The sequence below is a fragment of the Somniosus microcephalus genome, chromosome 18, assembly GCF_052327205.1.
Source record: "Somniosus microcephalus isolate GS21.2 chromosome 18, FLI_Smic_1.0, whole genome shotgun sequence".
Taxonomy (NCBI): Eukaryota; Metazoa; Chordata; class Chondrichthyes; order Squaliformes; family Somniosidae; genus Somniosus; species Somniosus microcephalus.
The window spans coordinates 19,050,182-19,073,002 of record NC_141004.1 but is presented as its reverse complement, the minus strand read 5'-3'; the positions used below and the strand labels follow the sequence as shown (position 1 = coordinate 19,073,002).

At 43.4% G+C, this 22,821-nt stretch overlaps 1 protein-coding gene across 2 annotated transcripts in view; it reads left to right on the top strand.

Moving 5' to 3' along the window:
* The window catches only part of LOC147105077 (S-adenosylhomocysteine hydrolase-like protein 1), a 111,308-nt gene that overhangs the window by 52,905 nt on the left and 35,582 nt on the right, over positions 1 to 22,821 (top strand). For both annotated transcript variants that reach the window (XM_086011141.1, XM_086011143.1), the window contains exons 2-5: positions 2,802 to 2,913; positions 4,602 to 4,745; positions 10,129 to 10,229; positions 13,015 to 13,117. In XM_086011141.1, coding sequence (XP_085867267.1) covers positions 2,802 to 2,913; positions 4,602 to 4,745; positions 10,129 to 10,229; positions 13,015 to 13,117 — 460 coding nt within the window. The remainder of the gene's footprint in view (positions 1 to 2,801; positions 2,914 to 4,601; positions 4,746 to 10,128; positions 10,230 to 13,014; positions 13,118 to 22,821) is intronic.

Below are 22,821 nucleotides of genomic sequence, written 5' to 3'. Positions count from 1 at the left end.
TTAACTACATCTCAGTATTTCACAATATCGAGCATTTCTGTGTTGTGTCTGCATTGTTTTTAGATGTGCAATTGTTAGCAGATGTAAAATGAATAGTTTTTCATTATTGCCGGAATGGAGGTACACTGGAGTTTCCATTACCTGCTATAATAGAAGCGACCCCCGCCTCGATGGATAATAGAATTTACACTACTAAATCCAGCTCCTTTATCTCCACGGTAGACACAAAAACTGGATCCATGAGCTTGCTACTGTGATATGGAAGCTGGATTTGTCAGAGTAAATACTGAGAGCTCACCGATACCAGCCTTCCAGAATACAGATTAAAAACATTGCCATTTGAAGAGTATTTTTCAGTTTACAAGGCTGTACAGTGATAAGTACAGTGGAGCCTCCACTGTTCACTATAAGGAAGGGACCCGCACATCCTCCAGTTGATAATGGAAGATGCCAGTCAAGAGTCTCCAATTTGGCCTGGCACACGTAGTGTTGCAGTGATCTGGTCATGGGAGCAAATGCACATAACAAAATAAACATTTTGTCGTTTAAGTCATCAAGAAAAGGAGAAAATACGAATAATAAAAGGAAGTGTGCAATGAGGCAAAGGCTTGTTTTTCAAAAGTTGTGGTGCATAATTAGGACAGCGGATAATGGTGCAGTGATGGAGATTCCGTTGTGGTGTGATTTTGGATTTCCTTTATGTTTTGTCCTGACTTCGTGCTACAAATATGGATCTGCTGGGTGATCAAGGTGTGCAAGGGCAAAAATCTCCAAAGAGGAAGCATTGAAGAAAATAATCTAGCTTGGAGGAACAGTGAACAGTTAAAAGTACAAAATGCTGTTCGTTTTTACATTACCCATCAATGGGGAAAAGTAACCACTGGGGTGATTTTACTGGAAACACCGAACTAGTGATGTTTCTATCCGGATTCCAGTTGTAACTAAAAGGAGACCTGAGTTTTAGGCTTCAGAGAGCTTTTGGCTTGCTTGTATGCATCTCGAAGACTTCCTTAACGTATCCTAAATGGGAGATTAATAGGCTACGGTTGTTAAGCGCTTATCTCAATATCCAGTACCAACAGACAGGAAAGATGTTGAACTGTAAGCGGCACGCACCAGTGGATGCCTCTGAGGTGCGTGTAAGTGAAATATATCGTATGTGAATAATACCAACATGTAGCACAAGAACTAAAATGGCAACATGCTACTGTTTTGTATTTATTATTAGTTTTACATGACAGTCGGTTTGACATCCTCTAGTAACCTGCTGCATGTACTTTGTGTTTCTGTAAAGAAAGCACCATGTATATGACTATAAATAGGCATCAAATACATTGTCTAAGTAGATATTCAGTATACCGTTTTCTCAGCATTATTTTTGTGTTAGGATTTTAAGTGGGACATACCGTGTTATTGAAGTACTATTAAATTTTGACTAATGACCAAAGTTTTGAAAGTTATTCCACGAAGTTCTGACGGATGTAAACCTCAAATTTCTGATGTTGCTCCATTTTAAAGAGGTTTTTTTCTTTCATCAACAGCCGTAAGTATTTTAAGTACAGTGAAACCCACTTAACTGCAACCGCTCGGGACATCCTCGCAAATTGCGATTAAGCCGGGATATTCTGTAAAGCGGGCAGTATCAAAAATCAAGACTGCTCTGCTGCATAACAACTTTTATTTGCTTAAATTTTGTACAACATCTTGCAGCAAGGGTGAATACAGTATAGCATCTTAAAATGTGAAAGAAAAATGCCCACGTCTCGTGAGTCTGTTTTAATGCAGCAAATAATTATTACGTGACCGCTGAACCCGTTGATAGGTGAAAGTCTCTGGTTCAAAGGTGACAAGCCTCGTTAAAGTGGGATTTCTGCGCACCACACTTGCATACAAGTGGGAATTGCAATAAGTGGAATTGCAATACAATGAACTTTTTGGAAAAGTATTGGAAGCGCAAGGGGGGGAAAAAACAGGACTTTAGATATTGTTGCCTTAAAACGAGAATGACAATTAAGCAATTGTCAATAAACGGGTACGACTGTGCTGCATAATTGTTTGGTACCTTTTAAGTAGTGCAGTAAGAACTCCCAATTCACAATTATAGGCTTGTTGGAAATTGCCAAAACTTGGAAATTTCACAAAGCAATTAAAAAAAATTTTTAAAAATCACTTGAAGTTTGCTCCACTCCTGACATTCCTACATTACAACAGTGACTACACTTCAAAAGTACTTCATTGGCTGTAAAGCACTTTGGGACATCCTGGGGTTGTGAAAGACTAAATGCAAGTCCTTTTTTTTTTCTTTGAAAACCCAAAAGAATGGAGGGGTGTACAAGATTGGTTTGAAAATGTTACACACAGATCAAAGTCAATCAGTTAGTCAGAATTGATATAACGTGTGATTTTAGTGTTTCATTTACTTTGTTGGGATGTCTCTGGGAATGTGTTTTCCCTCCTTTTTATTGTGACTTCCTTAATATGCTGAGATGAGTGAGGTATAGGGGGAGCGAGGGAGGTTCCAGAGCTGATCTATTTCTGTCTAGTATACCATTTCCCCAGGTTGTGGCCCTTTGTTCTTCACCTTTTACATGGGAGAGTGGCAAACTGGCTTGCAGCATTCCCATGTAGTCTGGCCAAGATTGCAAGCTGAAGAAAGGTGGCCGAGTTGTCTCCTTCTCCCTACACTCTACTGCACCGGCTCAACTTTGGTATGCCTATTGCAAAACCTGTAGTGCCTAAGTTTGCCTTGTGTATCTTGTTTGAAATTCTTTCCTGTTTATATGGATGTTCTCTGTTTGCAGCAAATCCAGTTTGCAGATGAGAAGCAGGAGTTCAGCAGATTCCCCACCAAGACTGGCCGAAGGTCTCTGTCACGTTCCATTTCTCAGTCTTCCACAGACAGCTACAGCTCAGGTAGTAACTCAAACTGTGTCTTTATTCACCTTTCTTGACTAATTTCTTGATTTATTTCTCCCCCCCCCCCCCACCTCCCCACCCACCCATGGACCTTCCGGGAAACTATCTTCTGTGGTGGTGTTCCCTACCCGTGGAGGCAGTCTGCTGGTTGTAAGCAGTTTCTATTTATTCAGCAGGGTAACCCAACAATCAATACACTTCAAAAAAAGTAGTTCATTACATGAAGTGTTTTGAGTCATTTCACTGTGAAAGGCAATAAATGCATATTATTGACGTATGCTGCTCCATGTATATTAAAGTATCCAATACTGAAATAGCCGTTTTGTTTCCCTCTTTTGCCGCCCCCCCCCCCCCCCCCAATCCCACCAACTAGGTCAAAAAGAAAGTAGTTTGATCTGGGTTTGTTTTGTTCCGTTCTTTCTTTCTCTCTTTCTCGTTCTCTTTTCGCTCCATTTGAACTCTATAATAGTTGTATTTAATTTTTACTTTTTAAATTGTAATGTAATTGTCATATTGCACTGTGCAGATACTGCATATATTCTGTCTGTCTATGGCTCGAGCAAGACATTTTTCTGTGTTTTAGGAAACATTTTAATATAAGCCAAGTTTCCAGCTCCCCCCTATGTCTTGTAATATTCTCTGGCCAGGTTACCTGCTTTCTGGCCTCTACATATGTTGTCCTGACCAGTCAGGCAGTGCGTTCCCCCAACCCCCACCCTTCCTACTTTCCTACTTCCCTGATGGCGTGGCCAAAATTGAGAACTCACTGGCAAATACTAGGTTTGTACTTTCTGCTGCTGTTCAGCCCAATCTAATTACGGGATGAGCTACTTGCCCACAGGAATTTCTTTTCAAGCAATTTGCTCATGAAAAAAGTGAGATTTGTATGAAAACACTTTCATTTCACATCCCCTTCCCCCCCCCCCCCCCCCCGCCCCTGCGTCTGTTGCACTCCTCCAGCCGGGAGGATAGGATGGGGCAGGTTGCAGACATCAATACCACAGTATTTAATAAATAGGTATAGTGATTTGTTTTGGGAGGTGAGTATAGATCACTCCTTTCTGCATCCTTTCCCACCCCACAAAAAACGGCAGGGATTTAACCCAACAGAACTCTACCCACAGTTTGGGCCAGTCAGAATGTCAGTAAAGGCTTTGGTTTGAGCCGTTTTCCACAATGGGAGACCACTCTCCACAAGACTGCGAGATGCCGCCCTTCAATCTTATGGAATCACGGTGGCATAGTGGTTAGCACTGTTGCCTCACAGCACCAGGGACTCGGGTTCAAATCTGGCCTCGGGCGACTGTCTGTGTGGAGTTTGCACATTCTCCCTGTGTCTGCGTGGGTTTCCTCCGGGTGCTCCGGTTTCCTCCCACAGTCCAAAGATGTGCGGGTTAGGTTGATTTGGCTATGATAAATTGACCCTTAGTGTTAGGGGATTAAATATGTGGGGTTACAGGGATAGGGTGGGATATGTGTCGGTGCAGGCTCGATGGGCCGAAATGGCCTCTATCTGCACTGTGGGGATTCTGTGTGTGTGTGTGTATATTGATCACTGATTGATGGTCTCTTTATATCCTGTTTACGCTGTTTTTTGTATTCGCATGCTGTTGAGTCATTAAAATTTTGTTCATTGCATGTGTAGCACTGACATTGTCATTTGTGCACTGCCTTTCTCCCTTTAGCGGCATCCTATACAGACAGTTCTGATGATGAGACCTCCCCAAGGGACAAGCAGCAAACCAATTCAAAGAACAGCAGTGACTTCTGTGTAAAGAACATCAAGCAGGCAGAGTTTGGACGCAGGGAGATTGAAATTGCTGAGCAAGGTACGATAGGGCAGAGATTAGTACTGGGTGCAGCCACAGCTTAACCTTTTAGAAATCTTATCTCGCAATGTAAAAAGTAAACTGAATCGTGATTATAGGGGTCGCTTGAAGTCCTTTTGGTAGTAGTTGGATAGGTTTCTCTATAATATGAAGTTGCTCTACAGGGTCAGACGATCTGTATTGTGTTCACTCTCGCTCTCTGTCCCTTCTCCTCCCTCTCCCAAAAAACCCTCTCACCTTTTGTGACATGCAGAAGACTGATGCTGTTCAGTAATAATAGCCAACAGGCTGAACTATACTGGTAATTTCCCTCTGATCTTGCACTTCGTCTGATGTCCTTAATTCCTTGTTGCAGTAAAAGCTGAATCAATATTCTTATTGGACCACAGCTTTTGCCTGGTTACTGACCCATGTAAATTTGAAGGGTTGTTGCTCAGGGCTCCAATGATATGGAGAACTTTCCCTATATACTGAAAAAGGTGATTGGCTGCTACCCTGTCTCATGAGAGCGTCTTTAATTGGCCTGATTGGGCTGGAGACGCCATCGTTCCCACTTGCCCATAATGGCACAACTGTTGTTCCTCTGGAGTCTCAAACATTGCAGCATTTCCACTGAAGTCAGTGGCAAGAAATAATATAAAAGGAGATATTAGATAACAAAGACCTCACTGAAAATTTGAGTGCTAGCAGTTTACAGATCTTCTCTAGTGACGCATTCTTCAAAGATGTGCAAAGTACCACCATTAGTGCTAATTAATTTAATGCTGTCAAGAAAATATGCTAAATTTGCTTCTCTCTGTTTAGTCTGTTACTTTGATGTCACAATAATTAATTGATGTTTATAAAAGGATTGTGTGAACTTGTTAAAAAGTATTGATGCTTAAAAAATACATATTTGATCTTGGGGATAATTTTTTTAAATAATTCTTTTCATAGTTGCTCCCGCTGTTCTGGCCTCAGTTAGGAAAGCCCAGACCATGGACATCTCCCACAGAAAGGTGTTTTAAATTAGACCTGAGAGAGGGACAACAGCAACAATGGCCCAGAAATTCGGGTCTCCACGGGTGAGTACGCACAGGGTACTCACCCGTAGGCCCAATGGAAGTGCCGGTTTCCTGCATGCACTGCGCATGCGCGGGAAACCGGCACTTCCATTCCCCTGAACGAAGAGGTTCAGAGGTTGAATGCGTGCGCAGGAGAGGCTGCGCGTGCGCATCGAACTTCGGTTTTTTTTTTGCAGGTTTTCCCGGGAGGGTAAGTCTCCAGAAATTAGACATGTAAAAAGCAGGTGTAAGGCCTGCTTTTTACAAGGTAAGTGGTGAACTAATTAAAATTAAAACATTTTTTCCACAGGTTTATTATTTTTAAATACTTTAAAGCAAGGTAAGTTTATTTTTAGCCCCGTTAGAAAATAAAATTATTTTTTTCAAAAATTTAAATTATTGTTTAAAATAGTTATTTCATGTAATTTATAGTTTATTTAAAAAATGTGATGTTTTTTAAAAATTTATTTGAAGATTTAGGGCTGTTTTGGGGCCGTAGTATTTATGACTTTTGACAGGCCTTCCTGTCAATCTTATGAATGGAGCATTCCCTGCTCCGATTGGCTCCCCATGGCCCATGTGATCCCAGGGGACGCATCGAACTAACTGCGCCCCTGGGATACGCAAGCACTGCGCGCCGGCAGCTGGACCAGGCCCCGGATCGGAATTCCACGGGGGTCCACAGCTCAACGGCCAGCGCGCAAGGTAAGCGCAGGTCGGGGGCTTGCACCCACGGGAAACCCCCGACCCGAATTTCTGGGCCATTAATGTGTTTCCATCAAAGTGGGTGTCGATTTTTGCTTGACATCATGCAAAAGTAATTGGCCACTGACCTGTGGAATATTTTTAGCATTAAATTTCATGGCTATTTTCATTTATTAATTTAGGAAGAGTCCAAGAAATTGAAAATTAACTTCACATTTAGATTTGCAGGATGCTCCCATACATTCTAGTCCTAAGAAGCCCTTGTGGTGTGCTGAAACTGCAGACTGGGACTATTTGTACAATGACACTAGTGCCTTTTGTATCCAAGCAATATTTTATATCAAAGACATCAACACACTTACTGGTCACTGGGTGACTTCAAAGGGCTTAATCATTTTAAGCTTCAAAATGTTGTTAATTTCCCACAGCATTGGACCTTGGAGGTAGAATTCAGTTCAACTTTTCATTGCTTCATCTTACAAAGCAGTTCTCTGAGAATTAACTGCTGTAAGTTTCTTACAGCGCTCTTGTCTTTAAGCCAAAGGTCATGGGGTCAACCCCCACTGTAGAACTTGAGCACATAATCTAGGCTGACACTTCAGTGCAATACTGAGGGAGTGCTGCATTGTCAGAGATGCTGGGGGTTATTTTGGTGAAAGGGTGAAAATGGGGTGCTGTGCTAATAAGACACGCCTATTTAAAAGTCTGGCTTTAGCACATTTGGTCCTAATTTCTGATTACCATAATTTGAACTTGCCTGGAGATGCTAAAGCAGACACCTACAGGTTTAGCACTCGAGCGCTGATTAGACACCATTTTCATGCAGCGGTATATGTGGGCTCCTCGTGCACCCACTTCTACTGAAGATGTGGAGTGTGCTGGCAGAGACAGAGTGGCAGGTTCAGGATGTCTCTGACCGAGTGAGAGGGTGCACAGATTCTCGGACGTGGCACTGTAAGTCCTGGTGGAGGAGGTCCAGAGGAGTATGGATGTCCCGTGCTCGCGGGGCAGGGTGGGGGGGGGGGGGGCGGGGGCGGTGGGGGTGGGGTGGGGGGAAGAAAAGAAAAGAGAGAGAAAGAAGTCCACCTTGCCCCCCCTGTCTCTTTTTCCTGCAGCAGCTGATGCTGCTCTGCCTGGCCTCATGTCCTCCTCCCATTCCTCATGCAGACCACTTGTTTATTCCCAATCAGCTGGTCGCTGTTAGGGGGTGTGTTAGTTCAAGTGCTAGCCACCAAAATGCCGTGCAGCTTCCTGAATGAGCGCTAGCAGGCAATTTAAATGGCAATCAGCCCCTTAACGACCCTCCGGGCGGCTATTCCTAGCACAAGCTTTAACTCCTTTTACCAAGATGGCACCTTGAGCTGAAACGGCATTTCAGCTTGAGACCCCATCTTGGCGACCTCGGAGGCTCCTTAACGCCTAAAGTATCTGGGGAAAATCACCCCCGCTGTCTTTTGGATGAGACTTTAAGACAAGGCCCTGTCTGGTTGCTCAGTTGGACATAGAAGATCCCATGGCACTATCTGAAGAAGAGCAGGAAGTTCTAGTGTCTTGGCCATATACATAGCTATCGACCAACACCGCCAAAACAGATTAACTGGTCATTGATTTCACTCGCTAATTGCGAGGCCTTGCTGTGCACAATTTGGCTGCTGTGTTTTCCTATGTATCTACGGTGACTACACTTCAAAAGTAATGAATTGGCAGTGAAGTACCTTGGGACATCTCGAGGATGTAAAAGACACTGTCTAAATGCAAGTTCTTTTTTATTTTCTCCAAGTCTGAAATGGGATGAGGAACAGAATAGGGGCAGAGCAGGGTGATGAGCACTCGACTTCTTACGTTTTCTACACTGATCTGGAAAATTAAATGGGCCAGAATTTGTGGTGGGTACGACTGTGTACTCTGAGAGTACACCGTCATATCGTCCTCGAAATGGACCGCAAGTTCGGGATTTCCGCATGCGCTAAATGTCGAACTTGCGATCTGTCAAGTTGTGACTTGACAGATGATCTGCACCGACGGGAAATCCTAATTACTGGCGCAGAGTTGGGCTAATTGCCCAGCAATTATGTATGAAAATTTTATGGCTGATGCAAACGATGTTTGCACAGCGTAAGGGGATACCTCCTGACAAATCTAAGTAATTTTAAAAGCTATATGAGGCCGTATATGCACGTATTTTAGGATTTTGTCCATGAAAAGTTTTCGGAGGAAGGGTTTTAATTATTTTTTTGCATCTGTGTGGAGCGTAAGCTTAAAAAATCCATTCAGAAAGCTAAGGAAAGAAAATAAAACAAACCCTCATTACTAGAGCCTTCTGGGATTTAATGTGCATAAACATCTATGTTTATAAATAATGAGACGCCTCTTTTGTTTGCTGATTGGAACACCAGCCCACGTGCTCCCAGGTACGCTTACGCGCACTGTGCGTCCCTGGGCCACTGCACTGACCTCCACTGTGTCGCGTCTGCCAGCAAGTTCTCGAGGGAGGGTCCCCATCTAAGTTCGCATTCCGTTCGGATACTGGCGGTGTAGTCCGTAGTTACGCCGCCGACTGCAAAATCCAGGTGTTAACATAAACATTAATAACTATAAGACACAGAAGTAGGGGAAGGGAAGCAGACTTTCCCTTTTGGCCTACAGTTTACAAGTTCGGGACATACAGACAACCCACTCAAAAGTAGGACTGTCCTATTTTAAACCAGAGAAGTGTTGAACCCTAATCTTACCATTAAATAGCAGATACTGTAGTTCATAGTAGAATCAAAATGGATTGACATTAAGAGTAATGAGATATTGTAGGCAATGTTCCCTGTAATTTTATTTGGTGCGCAGGCCCTTTAACTGACTGCGTGGCCCATTCAATTTTTCGTGCATGCGTGGTTATTTCCATTTAAAAGCCAGTGAGCAGCCTGCGTGGGGCCTCCAGACCGCAGCCACGCAGCTTAGCGGGGGCGTTGATTGTAGCACTTGTTGGATGAGGTTCCCTTTCCTTTTTCTACGCCCAACACCCCCCCCCCCCCAAGAAAAACAATTAGTTTCTCCCATCTAGGTTGTGCTGCAGGTCAACCCACTCCCTCCAGATTTTGTTGCTTTTCTAGATTATTGGCTAAAAATGATTCTAGATCCCACTGTTTAACAGTGCACTACTGCACCAATGCATTGGGCCCTGGTGATTCTGTGAGATTAAATAAAATGTGTGCCTCGTAAATTGTCTTCTGTGGACTGAAAGGATATTACAGGAAACTCTCGATTTACCGGCACCTAAATAACCGGAAATCTCTGTTAACCGGCAAAATTCAAGAGTAGGTTCAGGTAAGTTTTACTTCATATTAGTGGCCGTTCTTGGATCTGTGGCTGTGTAACCGGGGTTCCTGCACCTGTTGCTAAGCAACAGGGATGCCAGGATCTTGTGGCCGGGGTTCCTGCACCTGTTGCTAAGCAACAGGGAAGCCTGGATCTGTGGCCGTGTACGGAGCTCTCCCTTTTACTATACCTCTCTGTAATCCGGACTTTTTGATAAACCGGCACCATGCCGGTCCCATCGGTGTCGGATAAAAAAGAGTTTCCTGTAGTAGTTGTATTGATTCATTGATAATCTGTTGTTTTGCCTTTTTAATTATTTCTTCCAGAAATGTCAGCCCTTGTTGCTCTTAGGAAACGAGCTCAGGGTGAAAAACCACTAGCTGGAGCCAAAATTGTGGGCTGTACCCACATCACTGCCCAAACTGCGGTAAGCAACATATAAAATTGGTACTGTAAAGTTTGGGAAGCTGTCGGTAAATTAACGGGCAGTAACATTCACGTCTTCTCTGTTTTAATGAGGATGCAAGCTGAGAGAATATCACAGAATCACAGAAACCCCACAGTGCAGATAGAGGCCATTTCAGCCCATCGAGCCTGCACCGACACACATCCCACCCGATCCCCGTAACCCCTACACCAACACATATCCCACCCTATCCCTGTAACCCCACGTATTTAATCCCCCTAACACTAAGGGTCAATTTATCATAGCCAATCAACCTAACCCGCACATCTTTGGACTGTGGGAGGAAACCGGAGCACCCGGAGAAAACCCACGCAAACACGGGGAGAATGTGCAAACTCCACACACGGTCGCCCGAGGCCGGATTCGAACCCGGGTCTCTGGCGCTGTGAGGCAACAGTGCTAACCACTATGCCACCGTGCTGAGACTGAGACAAAGCGTAGTCAGTTTACAAACAGACATCTTTAACTGGTTCCTAGTCTTCCCCGATTGTCTGGTGGGTAAAGCCATTGCTTAGTGTAACATGAAATCATAAAATCCGGGGATCACTATTGACCAGAAAATGAAATGGACCAGCTGCATAAATGCCGTGGCTACTAGAGCAGGTCAGCAACTGCAGCGAGTGAATCACTTCCTGACTCCCCAAAGCCCCCCCACCTACAAGGCACGTGTCAGGAGTGATGGAATACTCTTCAGTTGCCTGGATGGGTCTGGCTTCAACAGCACTCAAGAAGCTTGACTCTGTCCAGGACAAAGCAGTGCACTTTATCGGCACCCCATCCACTGGCTTAAACATCACTCCCTCCACCATCTGCACACCATGACTGCAGTGTGTACTGTCTATAGGATGCACTGCGCAACTTACCAAGGCTTCTATGGCAGCACCTCTCAAACCAGGACCCTCACCACCTGGAAGGACAAAGGTAGCAGGTGCATGGGAACACCATCATCTCCAAATTTCCCTCCAAGTCATGCAATGTCCTGATTTGGACATGCAGTGCCGATCCTTCTTTGTCACTGGGTCAAAATCTTGGAACTTCCCCCCTAACAGCATTGTGGGGGCACCTTCACCATACAGACTGCGCCAGTTAAAGATGGCCCACCAGCATCTTCTCAAGGGCAACTGGGATGGGCAATAAATACTGGCCTTGCCAGCAACGCCCACATCCCAATAATGAATTTAAAAAAAAGACCAGGAGGTTCCAATTCTTTGCTTTTATTGACATCAGCAGCGCTGCAGTGGGTGTGCTATGGTTGTTTTCAATCTACTAGACCAGGGAGAAGAAAACTCTGCCACTAACCAGTAGCCTGAGCTGAAAAGTGCGTGGTTGAACATTGGTTGAAGACAGGATTGGACTTGGCTGTGATGCTTTCGATGGCCAGATAGACTCCCAACAGTCACTGTCTGGGTTCTCGTGTATAGAATAGCTACTTAAGCGAGGTACCAAAGGACTGTTGGTGCCAGTAGAATCGTACCACAGGAGGGGTTGGTGTATTTAGTGTGCAAGGTGGAGTAAATTGGAAAATAAACTTATTTCAGGATTTTATCTGTCTATCTGAAATGTGTATCTTCAAGATCTGTTGTCATTGTGTAAGTGTAGCAGAGGAAGTGGAGGAGGTTTGGTGTAGGTGCCTGCCAGCTTACTGTCAGTAAAAAGCACATTAGACACTCTTGCCTGAAGTGTATTTCTGGCAGATGTCAGCAGATGATAATCAGCAGCAGGAACCCTTGCTGTTCTCTTTCTCCTCCCTAGCTTGGGAACATCAAAGTCACACTAACGCCATCACCATTTTCCTGGTTGAAGTCACTAACCAAACAGTCCGTAGAATAGACCTGGGGGGTGGGGGCGCGAAGAGTCAACTATGGTCACGGAATGAGAGGACCTGAGGAATAAATGAATTAGCTTCAAAAACAAGATGAGAAGAGTTCGAGTAGAACTCTACTCAAAAGCAGTTAATGTAATGTTGATTAGCTTTTCGTAAGAAATTGACTAGATGTCTGGTTAAGACTATATTAGCAGTTTATAAGGCCAAGTGTGAACATAGATGATCAGAACACAAGTTCCTCTGCTGTTGAGACTGTAGAAATGGGTTGTGCGGAATATGTTTTCTGAAGGTTGAACGATGTAAGTGGTGATGTTATCTGGTACTGTAAAGTTTTGGTGGGTTATTTTCAACGAGTCAATAAGAAATTTCACAGTTTTGTGGTTATTCGCTTCCCTCGGGAGATGAGCTCTTGGTAAGACACTTGGCACATAAGCTATGAAAGGAACAGGTCCAACACGCACACGCATCATAAAAGGGGCTCCGAAAGTGTCTCGTACTGTTGGGTTAGTGCATTTTAAAACATAATTGAGTGGACCCTGCAGCTGCATACCAAAGTTAGTATCTTTGATTGTGAGGCACTGTGTGGCACTTGCTTGAGAATTGCATTTTTTCAAGGGCTGCAGAATAAATATCTTCATTCCACTGCACTGCTCAGCCTAACTCCCCGTTTATTTTGAAACACAGCGAGCGATGTAGATGCTGTTATGTTGGGTTTAGTGAGGTGCAATGGCTCCAGGCGTGCGTTCTCGCACAGCCAGCAGCAACCCCAAATTAAACTGGCTGGGTTCAGTAAGGCTGGAGACCCGGGGTGGGGGGTGGTAAACCCCGTTTAAAAACAGTCATCCCACTATAAATGCAGAATAAAAGCCGCTTGTGTGGCACCCTTCATGTGTTAACTTCTTCCTTGTGTGCTTGTCGCAGGTCCTGATAGAGACCCTGGGAGCTCTTGGAGCACAGTGTCGCTGGGCAGCCTGTAATATTTACTCCACACAGAATGAAGTTGCAGCTGCTCTCGCTGAGGCTGGTATGTTCATATTTTATTTACATATTAGTTCACACTTCAGTGTTTCTGTTCCTTTGCTGCCAACTGCCGTTTGCCTCATTTAACTCTGGTGTGCTGTTTATTATCCTGTACAGACTGCAGGCCAAAGGCAGGTATAGTTGTAACTTGGCATCTTTTTTGTCATTTTTCTGCTCTCCCTTTTCTCTGAAGGCATTGACTCATTGCTGAGGTACAGATCCATGGGTGCTGGTTGCCATCTGTACTTCAGCCAAGTGGCCATTATTCATGTGGCTCTTCGCAGTGAGTTGTGATGGGCTATTCAACTGCAGGGGGTGCCCTCACCAAACCTGAATCCTGCCCTCTAGCAGTGTTTGCACACACGTTTGTAGCAGGGATTGAGGAGTTGGGCTATTTTTCTTCCTAATCGAGGGGAGCTGAGGCCAATTCTAGCACCTCGACTGTTGTCCTGACTGAGATCAGCTAACCCAGAACAGACTGGGGTTTGAAGCAGCAGTCTTGGTTTGTATAGCTTAGCTACTCATTGGATAATCTTACTGAGCCAACAGTGGAGCCGATTCCAATTTTTTTAATGTATCCGACGCATCTGGAAACCGAGTATCATACTCTCTAAGCTTGAAAGTTATTAAGTACGCAATCCTCAAAGTTTCTGTTTGCCCAATGTGGAAGGCATACTTGGAGGCATGCCCCACTTTCTTAAGTCTAGGGAGCTTAACCGAAGACTGGCAAGAGTCAAAGCATAGGCACCCTCAAATATACCCATGAAAACTGCTGGAGTTAACCCATCTAATGCCATGCAGTTTACTATCACGGAATATTGTAAACGTCCTGCTGCTTCTCCAGCTAGGATCGCACCACCCATTGGCTTGCTGGGTTACCTGAAGCCGAGTGCCTGCAGTGGCGGGTCTTCTGGCCCCCATTCTTGGTGAGTCCCAACAGTCTTACATTGGGTTTTCTGGTAGCTACATGAAATCTGTGTTTCCAGGATCCTGTGTCACGAGTGTGGTTCCCTTCCAATGTTAAAAGCAGCTATAGCTACTCCTGAAGATATGCTGTTTTTCCGAGTTTTACAGGCCACTGTGCGATTGGTTTATGTTCACTAATTTTTTTTTAAGGGAGGTAAGTAACTCGATCCTTTGGAGGGGTGGGAGTCAAGGTATGGGGAGGGAGAGCTGGTATATGGGGACGAGATCTGGCAAGAAATTGATTGAGTGTCTATGGTGCTGATGCCTTTTTCTCATCCTAGCTACATAACCTAATATTGTGGCCAGGATTTGAAATTTAAAAAAAATCATAGACTGAGAAACTGTTTTAACAGTGGAACATTGTGTATTACGAAGCAGCAGAATGACTATTGCTGACGGTCTTTTAACATTAGCCCTATTCTATAACAATGTTTTTGTTGGCACAAGGTAAAATTTGTACACTGTATGAAGAAACCACGGCACCAATAAATCTCCTAAAGTTGTCTTTGTGCGAGAGCTTGAGGCAGGCAGGAAGCAGCCAGCCTCGTGCGGTCACAGTCCTTCACCACCGAGGGTCTCGCTTCTAAGTTGCCTATTTTGCCTCTGAGCTCAAAGTCATCATTGTCTCTTTCAATTGCTGATATTTTGAAACTGATCAAAAAGATGAGTTTTTTTATGTGGCTTTTTTATTGCTTATAAGAACATAAGAATTAGGAGCAGGAGTAGGCCATACGGCCCCTCGAGTTTGCTCCGCCATTCAATAAGATCATGGCTGATCTTCGACCTCAACTCCACTATCCCGCCCAATCCGCATATCCCTTGATTCCTCTAGAGTCCAAAAATATCTCTTATTTCAGCCTTGAATATACTCAACGGTTCAGCAGCCGCAGGCCTTTGGGGTAGAGAATGTCAAACATTCATGACCCTTTGAGTGAAGAAATTCCTCTCCAACTGTTGCTTTATATCATACACTTGATTTATTTTTTTAATTTTGCTTTATCATACACTGATTTATCTCCTGTTTGTTGCTGTAAGAAGATACAAATGGCCGAGCAGGAAGCGAAGGTGTAATTTTCTCTCCCAAACTCTTTGAGGATGTAACTGGTGGAGTAGACAAAGGGGAACCGGTAGATGTGGTGTATCTGGATTTTCAGAAGGCCTTCAATAAGGTCCCACACAAGAGGTTGGTGAATGAAATTAGGGCACGTGGAATTGGGGGTAATATACTAGCATGGACTGAGAATTGGTTAACAGACAGAAAACAAAGAGTAGGGATAAACGGGTCTTTTTCAGGATGGCGGGCTGTGACTAGTGGGGTACCGCAAGGATCGGTGCTTGGGCCCCAGCTATTCACAATCTAGGTCAATGATTTGGATGAGGGGACTAAATGTAACATTTCCAAATTTGCTGCTGATACAAAGCTAAGTGTCAGTTGTGAAGAGGCTTCAAGGGGATCTTGACGAGCTCAGTGAGTGGGCGAGAACATGGCAGATGGAATATAATGTGGATAAATGTGAAGTTACCTACTTTGGTAGAAAAAACAGAAAGGCAGAGTATTTCTTAAATGGTGAAAGATTGGGGAATGCAGATGCTCAAAGGGACCTGGGTGTCCTTGTACATGAGTCACTGAAAGTGAATGTGAATGTGTAGCAAGCCATTAGGAAGGCAAATGGTATGCTGGCCTTCATTACAAGAGGATTTGAGTACAGGAGTAAAGAAGTCTTACTCCAATTATATAGGGCCTTGGTGAGACCACACCTGGAGTACTGTGTACAATTTTGGTCTCCTTACCTAAGGACGGATATACTTGCCGTAGAGGGAGTGCAACGAAGGTTCATGAGATTGATTCCTGGGATGGCGGGACTGTTGTATGAGAAGAGATTGAGTAAACTAGGCCTGTATTCTCTTGAATTCAGAAGAATGAGAGGGGATCTCATTGAAGCATACAAAATTATTACAGGGCTTGATGGGATGGATGCTGGGAGAATGTTTCCCTTGGCTGGGGTGTCTAGAACCAGGGGCCACAGCCTCAAGATAAAGGGTAGGCCATTCAGGACTGAGATGAGAAGAAATTTCTTCACACAGAGGGTGGTGAATCTTTGGAATTCTCTACCCCAGAGGGCTGTGGCGGCTCAGTCATTGGGTATATTCAAAACAGAAGTCGATAGATTTCTGACTAGTGAGGGCATCAAGGGATATGGCGATAGGGCCGGTGAATGGAGTTGAGGCAGAAGATCAGCCATGATCTCATTGAATGGCAGAGCAGGCTCGAAGGGCCGAATGGCCTACTCCTGCTCCTATTTCTCATGTTCTTCCAGCTATCATTTTGTTTTTGCGTCCCTGCACCATCCATCATTCTCCAGCCAAAGATCTGGTGATGCTCCAGACCTCCTCTCAGCAGTTTTGAGGGAGGCTATAGCTGAACCCCCCCGCACTTCTTCCCAAGACGTCACATCTTGCCACTATGATGTACGCTGTATATTGGCACAGAGTAAGCTGTTCTACAGACCTTCGTAATACTGGATTCACAGTAGATAATTAAAATTCTCTAGGGGGAGAATTCTAACTGAAAATTAAAATGTGTAAAGTGCTCCAAAACAGCATCAACTCAAATGTTCCAGTGAACATTCTGGCCTGTAGTATACTGTCTCCCTGTGTTACAGATATCTTCATAAGCACCTTGATTACCTACAGGAATGCTAGGGCCCTCAGTGGCTGATACTGGAATTAGTGGGTAATTGAGAGCCTCCAAATTATCTAAGTGTAAGTAAGAGTAAGTGTAGTGTCTAATAAGTTTTGATTATTTAACTTGGAGACTATAGTCATAATCCAGAATGGCAATGCTGTATTGATGTTCAACTGTTGAAAAGAGAGTTGGAGTAATGCCTCATCTGTTGTAGAAGTTTACATGAATATTCCATAAAAATCAAAATATTCAGTAATAAAACTGGCAAATAACCAGCACTAGGTGAGGTATGAGTGCATCACAATGATTTGAAACGCACACAGCAAAATGGTGCATTACTGTGCCTAAACAGAATTTTTGTAGGTGTTGGGCTTTGAATTGGACCCAAAGCAACAACTACTTGCATTTATATAGTGCCTTTTAACGTAATAAAATGTCCTGGACTGGAAGCCAATGTAGGTCAGCGAGCACAGGGATGATGGGTGAACAGGACTAGGTGCATGTTAGGATACGCTCCAACATGCATGTTGTCCTGTGAATAGCAACAATAATTTGCCTCCAGCATAGCAAAACGTCCCAAGGTGCTTCACAGGAGAGTCATCAAACAAAATCTGACACGAGCCACAGAAGGAGACATTTAGGGTGACCAAAAGAGGTGATTTTTAAGGAGCCCCGCCTGCTGTGAAAATGCTGCTGAATCTGTGCGTTTGCACCTCCCTGTAAGCTGAATTGTTTCAAAATAGTTTCTGGCAGCCCTGACTAACACCAGTTTCCAGGGCACCGAAGCCCTGATTGTCCACTTTCACTGAAAATTCAAATGGATAAAAGAGAAGCCAAATAATCCAGCTTCTATTGTACTCTTTTCATCCGAACAGACACAAACAAAATGAGGTTGTTTGAAGCCCATTAATTCCTGGTTGACGGCTTTCCCTGTACAAAAACTTTCTGTTCTGCTGGTGATAATTGTCCTGAGACATATTTATTATGTCTCTTTACTGTAGAAAAGGCTTATAAGTCGAAGATATGAGTCCAGAGAGATGGATTTGTGTTTTTTAGAAGATTCACTTCTTGTGCAATGTTGCAGTTTATTTTCATGTTCTATGCCTAATACCATTAGATCTTCAGTTTGATTTGCCTGCAATTTAAAGTGGGCCATTAAATGTAATAAGTATGAAATGTACTGAACCCATGCGTGTGAAAATATATCCGCACACCTAGTCCAAATTGTGTTTACATTTTTTTTTAAATTGCAGATGTAAGTTTTTCAGTAGAATTCCAATCACTAAAATCGGATAAATCAAACAGTAATAACTGTACATCCAAAGATGTGTACATCAAGCAGCATGTAGTTATTCAAGTTCGAAGCAAAGCCATCACAATGGACTGTAGAAATGGAAGATGTTGGTCATCGGTTGCATTAAGTAAAGTTTTTATCATTTTTGTTTGGTGACAACTGATTGCTTACCAGACTCCCCTTGCTCAGCAAATTGAGTGAGGTTTAGGATTGTAGTATTTCAAGTTGCTGTGCCTCAAAGTGAGAAACATTGCAGTTGCACGAAAGGTATTTAACATTGTTGCAATATTTGTTTTCCACTCTCTAATTTTATTTTGGTTCCAGGGCACTCCTGCAAAGGTTACACAAAGTCTGTGTGTCGTCCTGTCCTGTCCTGTCTGTCCCACTGATTCTCTTGAACCAGCTCATGACCTGTAGCTCATGAATAACCGGTTTAATTGTCTTGTGTTTATTACTATATGAAAAAAATCTTTTAATTTGCGTTTGTGTAAAATAGAATACCTGCTGGTGGTTCTCCAGTTCCCCATTAATTTTTTTATGTACCTTTTTAGATATTGATCCAAAGTAAGTAAAGGGACTGTGTGAACCAGCTTTGAGTAATGCAGAAAATAACAATCTTAATTTAGTTCCTTCAAAGATCTTTTCTTCTTCTCCTCCCTCCCCCCCCACTCCCCCATCCCCCTCCAACTTCCATCAACATCCATTTTGAAGTAAGTCACCTTAATTTAGTGGCGGTGAAACAATCTACTGACGGTGCTAATTTTACCATCCACCTGCCAAAATAAACCCCTCCATTCCTCTGAAATGTGTTAATTACAGACCGTCTCTAGGGCTGCCATTCCCATGAGGATGAGATGTATATCCCCGCCCACCTGCATCAGCCACCATTCCCTAGGCAGATTCCGTATCGTGCCTGTCACTCCAGCTGGCCCTTGTGCCGCACTGTGGATAGACGTACTGGGGAATTACTGTCATTCCACTTTGCCTCTTCAAAAAAAAATATATGATGCTGCTCCTCATGAGCCTAATCATTAGTATCACTTTTTTTGAAAACTGATGATTGTTATTTTTGTGTGTTTTCTTGGTTTTTTTTGCATTTGATTTCCAACAGCAAATGGTGCTAACCTAATTGAGACAACTGACTCCAAGGAGTTGTATCTGGCAGTGCGTGGGAGCTGAATTAACATGTACAGTTGAACTGACCAAAAACTCACTGAGCTAATGACTGTGTCTGCTCATATTAACTTAGCTCCCCAATGCTGTCTGATTCTTTAATTTTTCCATCTCCATTCTCTTTCTCTTTTCCCCCCCCAGCAACCCCTGAAATGCCCTCAGCATTTGGTGAGGACAAGCAAAAATATATTGATGTGGCTGCAGGTTACAGAATCTTTTGTAACCTCTCTCTGTGAGCTGTGTGAACCCTGACCAATAATTTCTATCAGTTGCAATGAAAATGTGTTCTCTTAACCACAGTTAGTATGTGGCTTACGGAAAGATGCCCAAGGTGACCAACCAACCAAGGTAAAAATCAATGGATATCTCCAGCACTGCTGTGTGGATGTCAGGAACATGGTGCCAACCCAAGGCTTGCCTTCAACAGTGAGGTTTATGCATCCACTTTAGCTGCAATATTAAAGTTGGTGTGTAAACGTTGCATCATATCACCTGTCTTTTTGCACTAGGACCGTGAAAATGAAACTGCAGCAGCTGGGGCTCTTGGGTACAAACTGCAGATCCCTTAATACAGTGTAAATGTGAGCTTCAGAGTGTGTCAGTGTCTCCTGCCTGAGTCAGTAGGTTGTGGGTTCAAGTCCCACCCCAGAGACTTGAGCACAAAAATCCAGGCTGACACTCCAGTGCAGTGCTGAGGGAGTGCTGCACTGTCGGAGGTGCCATCTTTTGGATGAGACGTTAAACCGAGGCCCCGTCTGCTCTCGGGTGGACGTAAAAGATCCCATGGCACTATTTTGAAGAAGAGCAGGGGAGTTATCCCTGATGTCCTAGCCAATATTTATTCCTCAATCAACATCACTAAAACAGATCATCTGGTTGTGATCACATTGCTGATTGTGGGAGCTTGCTGTGCGCAAATTGGTTGCCATGTTTCCTACATTACAACAGTGACTACATTTCAAAAAGTACATCATTGGCTGTAAACGCCTTGGGACGTCTGGTGGTGGTGAAAGGCGCTATATAAATGCAAGTCTGTCTGTCTTTTCATTTTGCCCCAGTTTACTGCATGCAGCGTAAAAGCATTTAAAAATATTAATAGCTGAGCTGACCCAGTTCACCCTTTCCAAACCCCACCCCTCCAAAAGAGTTGAAAATTGTTCATAAGGATAGCTAGAAACTAGTGGAGAAACGGCATGCATGAGTCGTAGAAAAAAATTGTATTTTTTGTTAAATAGATGTTGAAAAAGTATTGGCTTCTCTGTGCTTTTAGGAAAACTGACACTGGTTTGGTATCAAGCTGTGGTTGCTGAAAACTAAAGCTGCTTTTGTATTTTCCTTGGAGGATGTTTGCTCAATTCACTAAGACATGGAAGATCTGGCTTTTTAAAAAAAAACACACCAGGCCCTTCCAGTAGCCGGCCTTGGTGAAGCAGGCAAGTTCACATTTGGGGTTGTCACCGGGCGCTCAAACCAGAGGCTGCAGCACCCTCTAAGGTCAATGTAAAAGCAGCTGTCCGCAGTCTGAAATTGCACAGGTTGCCTGCACCCCCCCCCCCCCCCCCCCCCCCATGCACTAATGACCCAACAGCATACCATTCTTGTCAAATTCCTTCAGGCATAAAGGGTAACCTACCCGAGCGCAGCTACCAGCAGCAGTCAGCAAATTGTGGTATTTCAAGCTTCGTGACCAAAAGCTTAAATTCAACTGTCATACATTTTTGGTGAAAGCTGGCAGTTCATTTATGTTTGGGACTGTATGTATAGCCTGTGTGCATGACTTTTATACTTGCATGCAATATAGTAATAGTAGTTAACACCTGTTTTTATATACAGTAACAATACATTCAGAGTAATAACTTTAGTGACTGTCTCGTAATGGGCATTCTGTGAACACGGATTCTAATGGTGCTCAGCACAGGACAGATTAGACAGGTCACTGTTGTCCCCTCCCTGGGGACATTCACTGGTTCTTGTTTAGGCCGCCACTTAGAAAAGGCATTCTTTTGGCAGCGACTGATCAATCCCATTTTGGGGAGGGGAAAGAGGATAATTTAGCCGTGGCCTTAGCCCAGCGGCAAACTGCAGCTTTAGGCAAACTTCCTGAAGAAGTATGGGGTCCGGACTACGCTGCTGTTCTTGCTGAGGGCGAAAGAATAGTGGAGAATAAAAAGCTGCACGGGTTCAGTTCAGTTCAGTACCGGATCTAGGAAAGATGAAATTCTGAAGGTGTACTTGAGAGAAAAAGCTTCATGTAAACAAAAATGGTAGGTTTAATTACAACAGAATTGCAGGATTGTGTGTGTGCAGTAGCTTTAAAGTCATGATCCTTTTGGAACACCTGCTTGGTTTGTATAGGCATAGTTGCTTTAATGTTGCAGAAGCTCTGAATTAATTCCACAATTTTAAATGGGCACCAGCAACTAGTCACATGCTTTCAGTAGAAGAGGTACTGCAATATAAATGGGCATGGATCAGTTAGTTGTATTGGAGCCAAAATTCATTTAATGAAAGAAGGCAGAATACCTGTGTTTCTTTGCAGTTATTGGCTCTCAATTGAAACTACAGGAATATGCAGCTTTCAAACATACTATCTGAGAATGTACATTTACTAATGGGCTTTTAACTAAGGAGATAAAAAAAGCATTTTTCTGTGTTTTGTTTAAAAGAAAAATTTCTCCCCAATGTCGCTTCAAACTACTGGGCAATTGTTAATGGGAACTAATTGTTCCCTTCAATCAAATGTTCTTTTAAATTAAAGCTCTTTTTTAAAAAAGTGTGTCTAATGCTTATGCTAAAAGCAACTATGTACAATATCCTCCATTACTAAAATTTAGATTCTAAGCCAAAGCTATGCAGAAATTGGTATTAGCCTTGAAGCACCCAAGAGCTCAGGTCATTGGTCAGTCTCCAGCAGCAGGTTTGTATTTTATTAAAGGATATGACTGTTTTTAAACTTTCTCACTGAGCTCCTTCAGCCTGTGTCTGTTTTTTGGTACTAACATAAAGTTATCGCAAGCAAGTCTTTATTTACTTAAAATACTTCTTGTCTGCTTATGTAGTAATGTGTCTCGTGTAGCTCTGTTTAAGCGTGATGCCTCTAAAACACTAACTGAGCCAAGCTAACACTCGCCCCGGGTCAGAAGGTTGTGGTTTTGAGCTGGATTGAGTACCTAATCTACGTTGACAGTCCAGTGACAGTGCCACATTGTCAGGAGATGCTGTCCTTCAGAGGGGACATTAACCTGCGGTCCTGCCTCTTCAAGGTGGATGTTTAAAGGTGTGAGGAAGACGGAAGAGTTGGGACTCTGGAGGGACAAGTTGCAATGGACTGGAAATGACGGCCTTATTTTGTATAGCCTCTAACCTAAACAGTTCCTGAAGTGCAGAAGATTTTCAATTAGAAAATAGCGGCATTAGCAGTGTATCTGTTTTTAAAAAAAAAAAAAAACTACATTATGTCAATTTGGTAAAGTTTTCTTGCTGGCACCAAATAGATAGTGTATGTGCTTTGTGTTTCTAAAATGTCACCTAGCTAATGTCGAGTAGAAGCAATGAATTTAATTGTGCTGGTCTTGGTAAGATTAGTAAA